Consider the following 12,819-nt stretch of genomic DNA (forward strand, 5'->3'; position numbering starts at 1 on the left):
TCTGATGACTGCTGAAAATTGACACTGTCTGTGCAGAGAAAAAATCATCACAAACAAGTTTGCTTCAAAATGACACCGGAAAGCAATTCTGTTTAGTGTTTTTCAGATCCAGAAATGCCTCTCTGGGTTCCTGTCCTCAGAGACTATGACCTTCCACAAGTAGGAAGCCTGGAAGCGGTGTCAGGAACACTGCAGGCTGCACGAGCATGCTCCTCTCTAGTGACAGGACCAGAAGGCAGTGGTGCCTGAGGGACAGAGGACGCCTGAAGGATGCTTTAAAGGCTACGTCTAGTTTCCCAGGTGGACTGCATGCACAAGCAGGTGGCAGGCAGGACTGCCCAGCAGGAAGGGAGAGACACAGCCTGAGAGAAGTCTTCAGACGACAGTCCTTGTTCCTTTGTATTCTATGACTCTCCTGAAGAAGGGACGCTGCTCATGAGCTGACCCACATCCTTCAAGAAGTTCTACCAGTCAGGATCCTAGCCACTGTTCTGGCTTTGACTACGGTGTTGTCTCACCATTTAAAAAACAAATGGATTATCAAAACACCTGCAACACCTCCATTCCCACATCTTCAACATTGTTTTTAACCTTATTTTGTTGTTATTTATGCTTTTAGAGAGTGTCTCACATAACCCAGGCTGGCCTTGAACTCCATATCTATCTAAAGCTAGCCTTGAACTCTTGATCCTCCGGCCTTGGCTTCCTAGGATTAGAGGCTTGCACTACCACACCTGGCTTCAACTATCACTTTAATGACATCACCATTCTAATTAAAAAAACCAAACCCAAACATGTACAGTTATTTGCACAGGTGTTCTGCCTGTATGTTTGGTACCACATGTGTGTACTGCCCTCAGAGGCCAGAAAAGGCATTGGATCTCCTGGACTAGAGTAATGTAGATGGTTGTGAGCCACAGTGCGGGTGATGGAACTCAAACCACAGTCTCAAACCACAGTCCTTTGCAAGAGTGGCCAGTGATCTTCCTCACCGAGTCACCTCTTCAGGCTCTGTACCATTTTTAGGGACAGGGTCTTACCATGTGGCTTTAGATGGCCTAAAATTCACTATGGAGACCAGGCTGGCCTCAAACTCACAAGAGATCCATCTGCCTCTGCCTCCCAACTGCTGGGGTTAAAGGGATAATCCTCTGCTGGCCTTTTATCATCATTAGTTTGTTCTAAGACACTATCTTACCATTTAAAATGCTATGAGAGAAAAAAAAGGTAGCTATTTTGCTAATTAATAACTAATGTTACCTCTGAGTAAAATGCTTGATATATCTTTGATTTGGGGAAAAGGGCAAGCATCAGGAAGTTGCTTGATCCGTGGAAGTGAACTGGGAGATGAGGAAGTATGGAGCTTCGGAAGTGTATGAGAAGGGCGGCCACTACGCTGGTGGAGTCCTGGAGAGAGAAGGAGGAGGAGCTTCAGAGAGAGCCATCTGCAGGACCTCAGGCCCACGGGTGCCAGCACGCACAGCCTTTCCGTTGTTTCCACAGTTGTAGTTAATGAATTTAGAAACAGACATGCTTTCCCACTCCCACCTATAGGAGGACATAGAAGATGACCTTGAATTTCTGATAGGCTCGGCTCAGCTCTCCCAGGTAAGGAGCCCATTCCTTATCACATAAAGCATTTCTGCCACTCAGTGAGTTGCTGTTCATGCTTTTGCGTCTCCTCTGATGCACAGAAGCTTTTAAAATTTATCTTTATTTCTTTGAAAAGGGTCTTGCTGTGTAGCCTTGACTGAGCTAGAACTCACAGTGAGCCTCCTGCTTCAGCCTCCCAAGTGCCAGGAATACAGGCAAATGCCATCAAGCTCAGCTGGCACAGTTTATAACACTGATTTGAGCCCGTGAGATGGCCCAGCTGGTAAAAGTGATTGCTGCCAAGCCTGACAACCTGAGTTTGATCCCTGGAGATCTACAAAGTGGAGGGAGAGAATCACGTCCCACAAATTCTCTGACTTCCACACATTCCCCATGTTAACTTCTACTCCAAGGAAGAGCAACTTCAGGGGTCACAGTATGATGAAATATCCTGCAACAGTACCTGAACTCACAAAGTGCTGGGAATAAAGGCCCATGCCACCACCATGCCCAGCCTCAGCTTAAGCAAGTACTTTAACCATTGAGTCATCTCTAGCCCTTTTTAAAAAGATTTTTAAAAATTTATTTATATGAGTACACCCACTGTCGCTGTCTTCAGACACACAGTAGAAGAGTGCATTGGATCCCATTACAGATGGTTGTGAGCCACCATGTGGTTGCTGGGAACTGAACTCAGGACTTCTGGAAGAGCAGCAGTCAGTGCTCTTAACCGCTGAGCCATCTCTCCAGCCTATCTCTAGCCTTCTTTAGAACTTAAATTAATTTTTAAAAGATATGGTATGATGTTTCATTTTTGTTTGTTTGAAAGAGAGTCTATTATATAGCCCAGACTGTCATAGAACTAGTTATGTAAATGAGGCTGGCCTTGAAATCACAGAGACCCACCTGCCTCAGCCTCTAGCGTACTGGGATTAAAGGTTTGTGCCTGGTGTGATGGCTAATTTTTAGTCTGTCAACTTGACATAATCTGGAATCACCTAGGAAGAGTCTTAATTGAGGAATTGTCATAACAAGTTGGCTGTGGGTGTGTTTATGGAGGACTGTCTTGATTAGTAACTGATGTGGGAAGACCCAGCCAGATGTGGGTAGCAACCATTCCCTGTATGTGTATGAATGGAGACTGTATGAGTAGAAAAAGCCAAGTGAGCACTAGCAAGCGGACAAGCAAACAAACTAAGCAAGGATGAGGTTAGGTCAGGCTGGCCTATGAAGTCATCTGCGGGGGACTGCACCAGAGGCATCACTTTCTAGGCAAGGGATCCTTAACAGTGTAAGAAAGGCAAAGCTACGCCGGGCGTTGATGGCGCACACCTTTAATCCCAGCACTTGGGAGGCAGAGGCAGGTGGATTTCTGAGTTCAAGGCCAGCTTGGTCTACAGAGTGAGTTCCAGGACAGCCAGAGCTACACAGAGAAACCCTGTCTCAAAAAAACAAAAAAAAAAAAAAAAACAAAAAAAAAGGAAAGGAAAGGCAAAGCTAAACAAGCAAGCAAGCAAGCAAGGATGTGTCCATTTATCTCTGCTCTTGTTATTTTAATTTTATGTAAGAGTGTTTGTTCTGTGTGCAAGTCTGTCTGTGCACTATGTGCACTACCAATAGAGACCAGAGGAGGACACTGGATTCCCTGGGAATGGTCATGAGCTGCCACAGGGGTGCTGGGAATAGATGTCAGGCCCTCTGTTAGAGAAGCCAGTAATTTTAACTGCTCAGCCGTCTCTTCAGGCCAATCTTTGCTCTTGACTATGGAGGCAATATGACTATCTGCTTCAAGTTCTTACCACTGTGACTTCCCTTCCCTAATCAACTGTAACCTGTCACTCTTTTACTGGCTAAGCTGCCTTTTGTCAGAGTATTTGTTACAACCACTGAAGGAAGCTAGCGCACAAGGGCTTTCTCTATAGCCCAGGCTGCATGAACTTCCTATGTGGACTTGGCTGGCCTCAAAGCTATGCAATTTTCTGGCATCCGCTACTGAGTGCTGCAGTTACAGTTACGGACCACCACCACATCTAGGGTGTGGAGAGCCTTTTGGGGTGCCACTCAGCAGGAATCTGACATTGGCCATGACAAGGAAGTAAGCTCAGGGCATGATAAGTAAGTTTCGGCAAGAATCTAACTTTAGGCTGTAACAGGGAAGTAGGGTAAGGCAGGAATTTTAGTCTTAGGGTGCAACAGAAGAACTAGGCTTCAGGCAAGAATCAGACTTAGGGCTTGGACAAGGAAGTGGGCTCAAGTATTTAGGTCATTATGACAAGCCCTTTTAAACAACTGTCATGGGAGTAATCATGGGACTTCGCTTACTGCTTTCTTAGTTTCTTATTGTACTGCTCGCCCAAAATACCTGCATATAATTAAAATCGTATAAAAAGTGGATTGGAAAAATTAAATTTGCCTTCAGTCTCAGAATTGACTGGGGTCACGCTACAATTTTGTCTGTCTTTTTTCTTTTAAATCCTCACTCCGGTGCTGGAGAACCTGTTGACTGACTGAGCGGGCTTGGTCACTAGGGCTTTTAAATATTTCATAAGCTTAATTTACTCCTGAACACTGCTCTCAGATCTCCATGTGTGTACCATGTAGTATAAGTGTGCCTCTTCCTTACCAGTAATAAGTTAAAGAAAAAATTAAAAGTTAAAATTATTTAAATCTATTAGACATTTATTTTGATTAAAAGGATTTATTCAATTATATATGTGTACATGGCTGCATGTGAATGCGGGTAGTAGGAGAGGCCAGAGCACAGGCCGAGTCCTTTTGGAGTTAAAGGTCATAGTGAGCAACTCAGCATGGGTACTTGATTCTACAGAAGAGCAGCAAGTACTTTTAACCACTGAGCCATCTCTTTAGACCATACTTTGAATTTTGTTGTTGTTGTTTGGTGACAATTTTTCTCTATGTATTCCTGGCTGTCCTGAAACTCACTCTGTAGACCAGGCTGGCCTCAAACTGAACAGATCCACCAACCTCTGCCTCCCAAGTGCTGGGATCAAAGGCATGTGAAACCATTTCTAGCTAAATTTTTTGAAAATCATTAATCAATCAATCAATCAGTTAACTTTTTGTTTTTCAAGACAAGTTTTCTCTGTGTAATCTTGGCTCTCCTGGAACTCAGAAGCTGGGCAGTGGTGGCACATGCCTTTAATCCCAGCACTAGGAAGGCAGAGGCAGGTGGATCTCTTCCAGTTCAAGGCCAAGCCTGGTCTACATAGTGAGCTCCAGGACAGCCAGCACTATATAGAGCGACCCTATCTCAAAAACCAAGCCAAACCAAACACTAATCCCACAGGTTAGCTAACTTTGCTATCCCAACACTGTTTTTCATTTTGCTTCAAAGATTTAATTTACTTTATGAATTGTTGGGTGAAGTGAAAATTTCTGGTTTCTTTGGAGACTCAGCTGGAACTGTCTTCTGAGAGGATGTTTTGCTGAGAACAGACACGTGGTGTTTTCTGGAAGCAGCCTGGTGAAAGGGCCTGTGATGTTCTGCTAGAGCAGATGCTTGAGGGACATGTGATGTTTGGAGAGGATGTAGGTATAACCCAACGGGCAGTGGACGATGCTGGACGGTGTTGGTACGCCTTGCCATTCTTTACTGGTCATTGTTGGGCTTTGCTAACACTGGTCTCCACTGACAATGCTGGGTGGTATTGGTACACTTACCATTGTTTGTTGGCCATCATTTGTTGTGACTCCATAGAGAGAAACACACCAACAAAACTTCTGGTGGTGTTCTGGAAGCTTCTTGCCGCTTCCTCAGATTAAGGCAGATTGGCAGAGCCTTGCAGTTTCTTCTAGATCAACCTGACGTAGCTGATTTGGGAATGGTGTTTGTGAGTGGATTGAGCTGCTGCTCCCTGCTGACTCAGATAAAATGTACTGCTGATATCTTGACAACACAGATTGGATTTGCTCCAAAGAACTATGTCTAAACAGGTCCACACCCTCCTTTGCTCGATTAACCCTTCCTTTCCACCACCTCTGGTGGGTGGTGGGCTAGAAGGGAGGTTTAAGAACCCTTATTAAAAGTAGGTTTTGAAAAATCTAAGCCTATAGTTGGGGTTTGATTTGGTACTGCTATTATTCAAATGCTAAATTAAATTCTGTGTCCCAAGATCTGGGGCCCCAAGACAAATGAATTTTTACATACACCATCATTTGTTGTGCATACTCTGCACCCCAACTTAAAACTATCGGTTAAATAAAAATGGCTACAGCCAATTACTAGATGGAATAGAGTTAGGTTGGTTTTCAGTTATCTGGCTGGGGTCACATGTAGGGGAGAAAGGAGGAGAAAGAAGAGAGGGTGAGCACAGAGGAGAAGACAGCGAGAACAGGAGGTCTCCTTTAGGCATGATGGACCAGAGTGAAATGCCTCCCCAGAACACAAGACTGCTGGAGCAGAGGTAACCTAGAAAATTTCAAACAGCAAGCATTTGGGGAGCATACTAGGGAAGCCGGCCAATTGTTAGAGAATGAGACTAGGGGCAATCCCCCAGTAATTGTGCAGAGCCTAATAAATATATCATAGCATGAGTTTCATTCATTTGGAAGCTAGATGGAGATAAAAATATAACATGAATTTACAATGAATGTTTTGCCTAGATATATGTATATGTACCACATGTGTGCCTGATACCCATGAAAGTCAGAAGAGGACATAAGATCCCCTGGAACGGGCTGGTGAGATGGCTCAGTGGTTAAGAGCACTGACTGCTCTTCCAAAGGTTCTGAGTTCCCAGCAACCATATGGTGGCTCTTTAAAAAAAAAATCTTTAAAAAATAAACAACTTAAAAAAAAAAAGATCCCCTGGAACTAGAATTACTGATGGTTGTGAGCTGCCATGTGGGTGCTCGGAACTGAACCTGGATCCTTTGTTGGAGCAACAAGTCCTTTTTTTTTTTTTTAAGATTTATTTATTTTCTGTATATGAGTACACTGTAGTTGTCTTGTCTTTCAACACACCAGAAGAGAGCGCCAGATCACACATTGCAGATGGTTGTAAGCCACCATGTGGTTGCTGGAAATTGAACTCAGGACCTTTGGAAGAGCAGTCAGTGCTCTTAACCACTGAGCCATCTCTCTAGACTCCTTATCACTGTTTCTTAAATGACTTATACTTTCTTGATGATGAAAGGAGGAGGAAGAGGAGGAAGAGGAAGAAGATCATGAAGAAGAAGATCATAATGATGATAAATGGTTTCATTTTTTTATTTTGGTTTTTGTTTTTGTTGTTGCTGTTGTTTTGTTTTTGAGACAGGGTTTCTCTGTGTAGCCCTGGCTATCCCAGAACTCACTCTGTTCATCACTCTGTAGACCAGGCTAGCCTCAAACTCAGAGATCCATCTGCCTCTCCTTCCCAAGTGCTGGTATCAAAAGTGTGCACCCAGCTGATGTTTGAAGACTATAAAAACTACTATTAAAACCCCTTTAACGGAAGGTTGGCTAAGTGATGTAAGAGTGCTTGCTGTTCTTCCAGAGAACCTGAGTGCAAGTTCTAGCACTCCATGTTAGGCAGTTTATAACTCCCAGCGCTCTGGATTCAATGCCCTCTTCTGCCTTTTGCAGGAAACTGCACTCATGTACATACACACATATACAGACAAGTTAAACAAAACAAGAAAACAAGCCAGGTGGTGGCTCACACCTTTAATCCCAGCATTCAAGAGGCAAAGGAAGGTGAATCTCTGAGTTCAAGGCCAGCCTGGTCTACATCCTAAGTTCTAGGACAGCCAGAGCTACACAGAAAATCCTGTCAAAACAAACAAAAAATGAACAAAGCTCTCTCTTATCTGATAACATCATTCAATCTGCCTAGCTGATGCTCCCAAGTTTCTAACAGTTTTTTGCTGAAGAAAGATTTGATCATGAATTTATCTGTTGAGTCAGCCATCCAAACCACTTTACTCCATGTTGCTCAGTTGAGGCTGAGACCAGACCAGGTGGAAGGCCCACCCCTGAACTCCACTGCGGCACTAAGAGAGACCACATAGGTTCTGGCCAGTGAGTACATAATGGGGAAAACCTAGATCTACCACCTTCTCCCTAAGGGGAGGAGTGATGCCGGTGTGCATGTTCTTAGGGACCACATCTGTGCAGGGAGAGGTTAAACTGTCATGGAGGAAGTGAGCAAGTTTTACATCTTTGTTGTATGTATAATTCTTTCTTGTGGCTAAGGGATATGTTAGAGCCCCATCAATTCAACAGGATGAACCTTCCAGCTCTGAAGGTGTGAGCCTTGGGTCTGTGTGAAGAACCACTGGAGGTGTTTTTCAGCTTTTTCCTATGTGTCTTTGCGATCAAAGAATTGGCCATGGGCCTGGGCTGACTCTTCTGACCAGAAGGCCTTTCTGGTTAAGCATGGAGGTGTTCTGGGAGTGCACAGGCTGCTTTCTCCTCATTCTCCTTGCTGGCTTGCCTCAATGGCTACTGGGTTCCTGCCATTGCCACACAGTAATGGGAAAGGGAAATGGGATGCATCTCAGAGCACCCAGGCCAGGGCTGAGTGGTACATACCCCATCATAGAAGGAGAAAGCATCCACATGCTCCTTGGCAATGACGATACTTCCGTGATGACGGTGAGAAAAGAGAAGGCCACCAGAGAAGAAATACGCACTCCCTACAAGAAGAATAATGCTGGTCAGAGCTGCAGTGCTACATCCGTGGGCTAGAGTCTTGAAGGTACTAGAATGATAATGTGTCCTTCCTGGAAGGAGAAGAAAATAGTCTAAAGAAAGACATTTATGTTCCAACTTTTGGTATTCAAATAATATATCCTAAAGAATTAAAATTTCCCAAGGAATCACATGCTGAGGAAGAGAGGGAGTACAGTCCTGAAAGCAGATTTCACACACCTCTGAGAACTTATCCAACAGGCAGGATGGAACAGAGCTGAGACAATGATGTAATTCACGGTGAGTGGGACAGCACCTTGGCCAGGGCTCTTTACTCAAGCATTCTCCTGCCTCTACTTGCCTTCTTTATTTACTTACTTATTTACTTATGATTTTCAAGACAAGGTTTCACTATGTAGCCCGGGCTGTCCTGGAACTCTTTGTGTAGACCAGGTTGGCCCCAAACTCAGAGATCCACTTGCCTCTGTCTTTCAAGTGCTGAGATTAAAGGTGTGTGCCACCAAGCCTGGCTTCTTGTCCACTATTCAAACCCAAACCTTCAGATAGAAGATTGAGTGTGGTGGTAGTCCGCCTATAATCCCAGGACTCAGAAAGTGAGAGCAGAAGAATTAGGGAGTTCAACATCACCTTTGGTTATACAGTAAACCAAGGCTAGCTAGTTCCATATTAGAAATGAAAAACAACTAAACTAATAAGTCTAAAAACCAGCATATGTGTGTGTGTGTGTGTGTGTTGTCTAAACAACCAATAAATTAAAAGTCAAATTACATAGGAGACTGTAAGAAAGTTGAAGCTTCCCACTAGACACTGTAAAACCTTTGCTTATGGAAAGGAACTTAAAACTTTTTATCTCCCCTGGTAAAACCTTCATGCTACAGGCTTAATCCTGTCAGTGGTAACACGTTTGTTTAGTTAGACAGAGGCTGCTGCTTCTCCGAACTTAAGTCACCTAAATGTCCCTCTTTCTTTCCTTTCCCTTTCAATGTCTCTAAAAATTAGCCAATCTCAGAACTGCTGTTGACTGCCCGCCCTCAAGACTCCTAATGATATGCTCAGCATAATTAAGAGCTGTTTTTCTGAAGACACCCCGCCCCCTCATTGGGTTTCATCCAATAACTACAGTAATTAGACACCACTATCAGGTGCACTTACACAACCTGCATGCTGATCCTTCTGGTCTGGGGAAGCTCACTCAAATAGCCTTCCAGAGCCTCAAACAGCAATGAAGCACAGACACAGTTTTTGCTTAAGAATGGGGGAAGATCAGGTATGGCTGCTCAGTGCTTGCTTGTGACTGTGGAAGCTGCTACAGGAATACCACTGCCAGGAGTTGGGCTAGCCTGGGCTACACAGAAAAGACCCTGTCCCCAAAAATCTCAAAGAGAAAACAAAAACAAAACAAACAACCCCCCCCCCCCCAACAAAAACCAAAAGCCAACAACAAGCATACATACTGTCAGCTGATGTGGAGAAGCAAGATTCGCATTCCTTTATTGGGAGTTGTCAAAGAAAATAAGTTTAAAACAATTTGGATATGTCTGCTCCATATCTCCCTGACCTTGTAGAACCTGTATGTAAATCTTTTAATCTTCCCTACCTGGTAAAACTTTTTTTGTACAGAGATCCTTCTGTACTCCCAGAACTTGACTCCTGCCCCTTCCCTATCGTTTCTTTTGGTTTGATCTTTTTAAAATTAGCCAATCTTGAAAGATTGTGAGGTTAGACCCACGCCAATCAGAAAAGATACTGTGATCATCTGTGTTAGAATAAAAACCAGTGTGTCCTGTGAGATATCAAACCCAGGCCAAGTCTCGCTGAGTCCGTGGCTCCTCCCCAAACCCTGGGCCCCGCCCCTACCCTGAACTTCTCCTTCCAGTGGGCTGGGCTTCTACTTCCCTCCCCTGGCCTGATCCCTACAGAACTCAGACATTTTGGTGCCTGGGTTGCCTCTTTTGGTTGGGGGCGTCTCTCTTGCTCTTCCTTCCCTATCTCTCCTCACAGTCTGGTTTAGTCTGCCCGCCATGTTCAGCCTGGACTCTGTCCGCTTTCTCCTGTACATCACTATATAGTCTCTCTGATTTAGTTGCTTTCTTTGGAGTAGTTACCTCCTCCTTCCTTCTAGTGTTTCATTCACTTCCTAGCCCAGTCTGGGTTCTGGTCCATGCACCCTTTTTTACAAAAAGAAACTGCCTTGCCAGGTTACTTTTGCTTTCTTTGCATGGTCCTTTCTGCCACCCCGAGATTACTCTTTAGAATCTAACACGTTGGTGAGTTCTCCAGGTTTGGCAGAAGCTAGCTCAACCCTAAAGAGATCATGTTGCTCATCTAGGGACCAAAAAGATGGAATGCCCACAGTTACTTTACAGATACCTAACCTTTTCTTCCGCTTTCTTTCTTTTTAGATGTATTTATGTGTATAAATGTTCGCCTGCATGTATGTGTATATATTCCATGTATACTTAGTGCCCACAGACATCAGAAGAGAGAATCAAATATAACTGAAATTATAGACAGCTATTTACTATCATTGTGGTGGGTTAATGCTCTAGTCCCTGGAAACATTCTTTTACATTTTTTTCTTTTATTTTTCTTTTATGTGTATGAGTGTTTGCCTGTATATATGTGTATGCACCACGTGTGCGCAATGGCTATGGAAGCCAGAGGACCTTGAGGAGACCTTAGCAAGAGACCTTGAAGGAAGATCAGAGAGGCTGTTATATAGTTTATTCTCTGCAAAAATGCTGGATGCCCTGGGACTGGAGTTACAGGTAAGTCATCATGTGGGAGCTAGAAATGAAGCCTGAGTCCTCTGTGAGACTAAATAAGGCAGACAAGACCGACTATGAGATTCTGACTTGCGGACTTATTTAGTGAGTTACTTAAAGCATTGCTCATTTCTAAGCAAGACTCCATATGTTACCTGGAACAGTGACCTAGAGAAATAGCCAGAACAATGGGTCACTGCCCTTAACAAGATGACCACAAAAGCTGAAAACTTACAACAGCCATGAAAAAAGATGACAGCCATGCACACTTGTGTAAAATCTTTCTTGTTCGCTCACCCATCTTGTGGTTTTAGAGGACAAAATGAACATGCAAACTGGACCCAGAACCAAGCCCTTTCAGGAGCTGTCCTGGCTTTCTTCAGGAAGCTGTGACATCTGTTCGCCACTCCTACCCAGTGTCAAAATGTTTACTCCAGAAAGACAAGGTCAGCCAGTGCTCTTAACTGCTGGGCCATCTCTATAGCCCAACTTTAATCTTTTTTAAAAGTATCTGTCACCAGCCTCCTGTGGACATAAGCGAAATGAATACGGGCAGTGTGAAGGCAGACCTTTACTGCCCAGACTACCCTGTCATATAGGTAAAAACAACTTAGTCTCCAGAGTTTTTTGTCCCATGCATGGGAACTGTACTTCTGCTCCTCATTGTTGAACAAACTATCCCAAAAGAAAGAAAGAAAGAAAGGAAGGGAGGGAGGGAGGGAGGGAGGGAGGGAGGGGAGAGAGGGAGGGAGGGAGGGAGGGAGGGAGAGAGAGAGAGAGAGAGAGAGAGAGAGAGAGAGAGAGAGAGAGAAACAACAACAACAGTAACAGCAGCAATAAAACACTGTCCCCGTTTAATCATGGTAGGAGAAGGAAGGAGCAAGAAGCAACCATTCACGGAGCCCTACAGGGAACAGTAAACCTACATACACATGGTCAGTTGATTTTTAACAAAGCTAATTAAATAAACGCATTTCCAACAAAGAGGAGTCAAAGGAGAAAGGAAAGTCTTTTCAACAAATGGTGCTGTAAAAACTAGATATTCATATGTAAAACAAGCATTCAAAAAGACCCCTGACATTGGAAATTCTACCCACGGCCACCAGCCACAGAAGAAAATGTCATTATTTTACAGGAACAGTGAGTACTGAGGAGTCCAGCCCAGGTAATGCAGAATTCCTGTCTAATGAACAAAGCTTCAAAGTCAAGTCAGACATCGGGTGTGCTGGCCCACACCTTTAATTCTAGCATTGGGAAGCAGAGGCAGGGGATCGCTGTGAGTTCTAGGCCGGCCTGGTCTCAAAAACCAAAACAAAATAGAATCCCCAAACAAACAAAACAAAGACACAACCACAACAGCTCGGTGGCAGGGCCTGATCAAGTCAATGATTATAACCATATTCTAGATGTTCAAGAATCTGGGAGAACTACATTAGCTTGGTATATAAAGAATTAAGTTTTAAAAGATTCAAAATGAACTCTTACAGATGAAAAATACAGAAATAACAACAGACAAGGTTAGTGGCATTGTGCAAGGCACATGTCAGTATGAATCTTAGGGGCCACAAAGAGGTCCAGGGGAGGACAGTTTCTAGAACAAAGGCCGTGTGTGCTGTTCAAGGAGAGATACTGAGTGGTTAGGCACTCTTGCTCTGCACACACACACACACACACACACACACACACACACACACACGCATGCATGTACACTCTTTCTGGTCATTCCTCTAACCATTTCAAGCTAAAAGCCATTTACACAGTGTCCACATGGGATTAAATTGCCTGGAGCCTGCAGTACAGAGGCCG

The 12,819-nt window shown here is 44.0% G+C and overlaps 1 protein-coding gene across 6 annotated transcripts in view; it reads right to left on the minus strand.

Annotated features, from left to right (window-relative positions):
- Nucleotides 1–12,819, minus strand: part of 4930402H24Rik (RIKEN cDNA 4930402H24 gene) — a 134,446-nt gene that overhangs the window by 34,357 nt on the left and 87,270 nt on the right. For all 6 annotated transcript variants that reach the window (XR_001782167.2, XM_011239474.3, XM_011239473.3 and 3 more), the window contains 2 exons: nucleotides 8,129–8,232; nucleotides 1,261–1,407 (listed from right to left, as the gene is read on the minus strand). Coding sequence is in view for 5 of the 6 variants with exons in the window: in XM_011239474.3 (XP_011237776.1) it covers nucleotides 1,261–1,407; nucleotides 8,129–8,232 (251 nt within the window). In the remaining variant the exon portion in view is untranslated. The remainder of the gene's footprint in view (nucleotides 1–1,260; nucleotides 1,408–8,128; nucleotides 8,233–12,819) is intronic.

The sequence above is a fragment of the Mus musculus genome, chromosome 2, assembly GCF_000001635.26.
Source record: "Mus musculus strain C57BL/6J chromosome 2, GRCm38.p6 C57BL/6J".
NCBI lineage: Eukaryota > Metazoa > Chordata > Mammalia > Rodentia > Muridae > Mus > Mus musculus.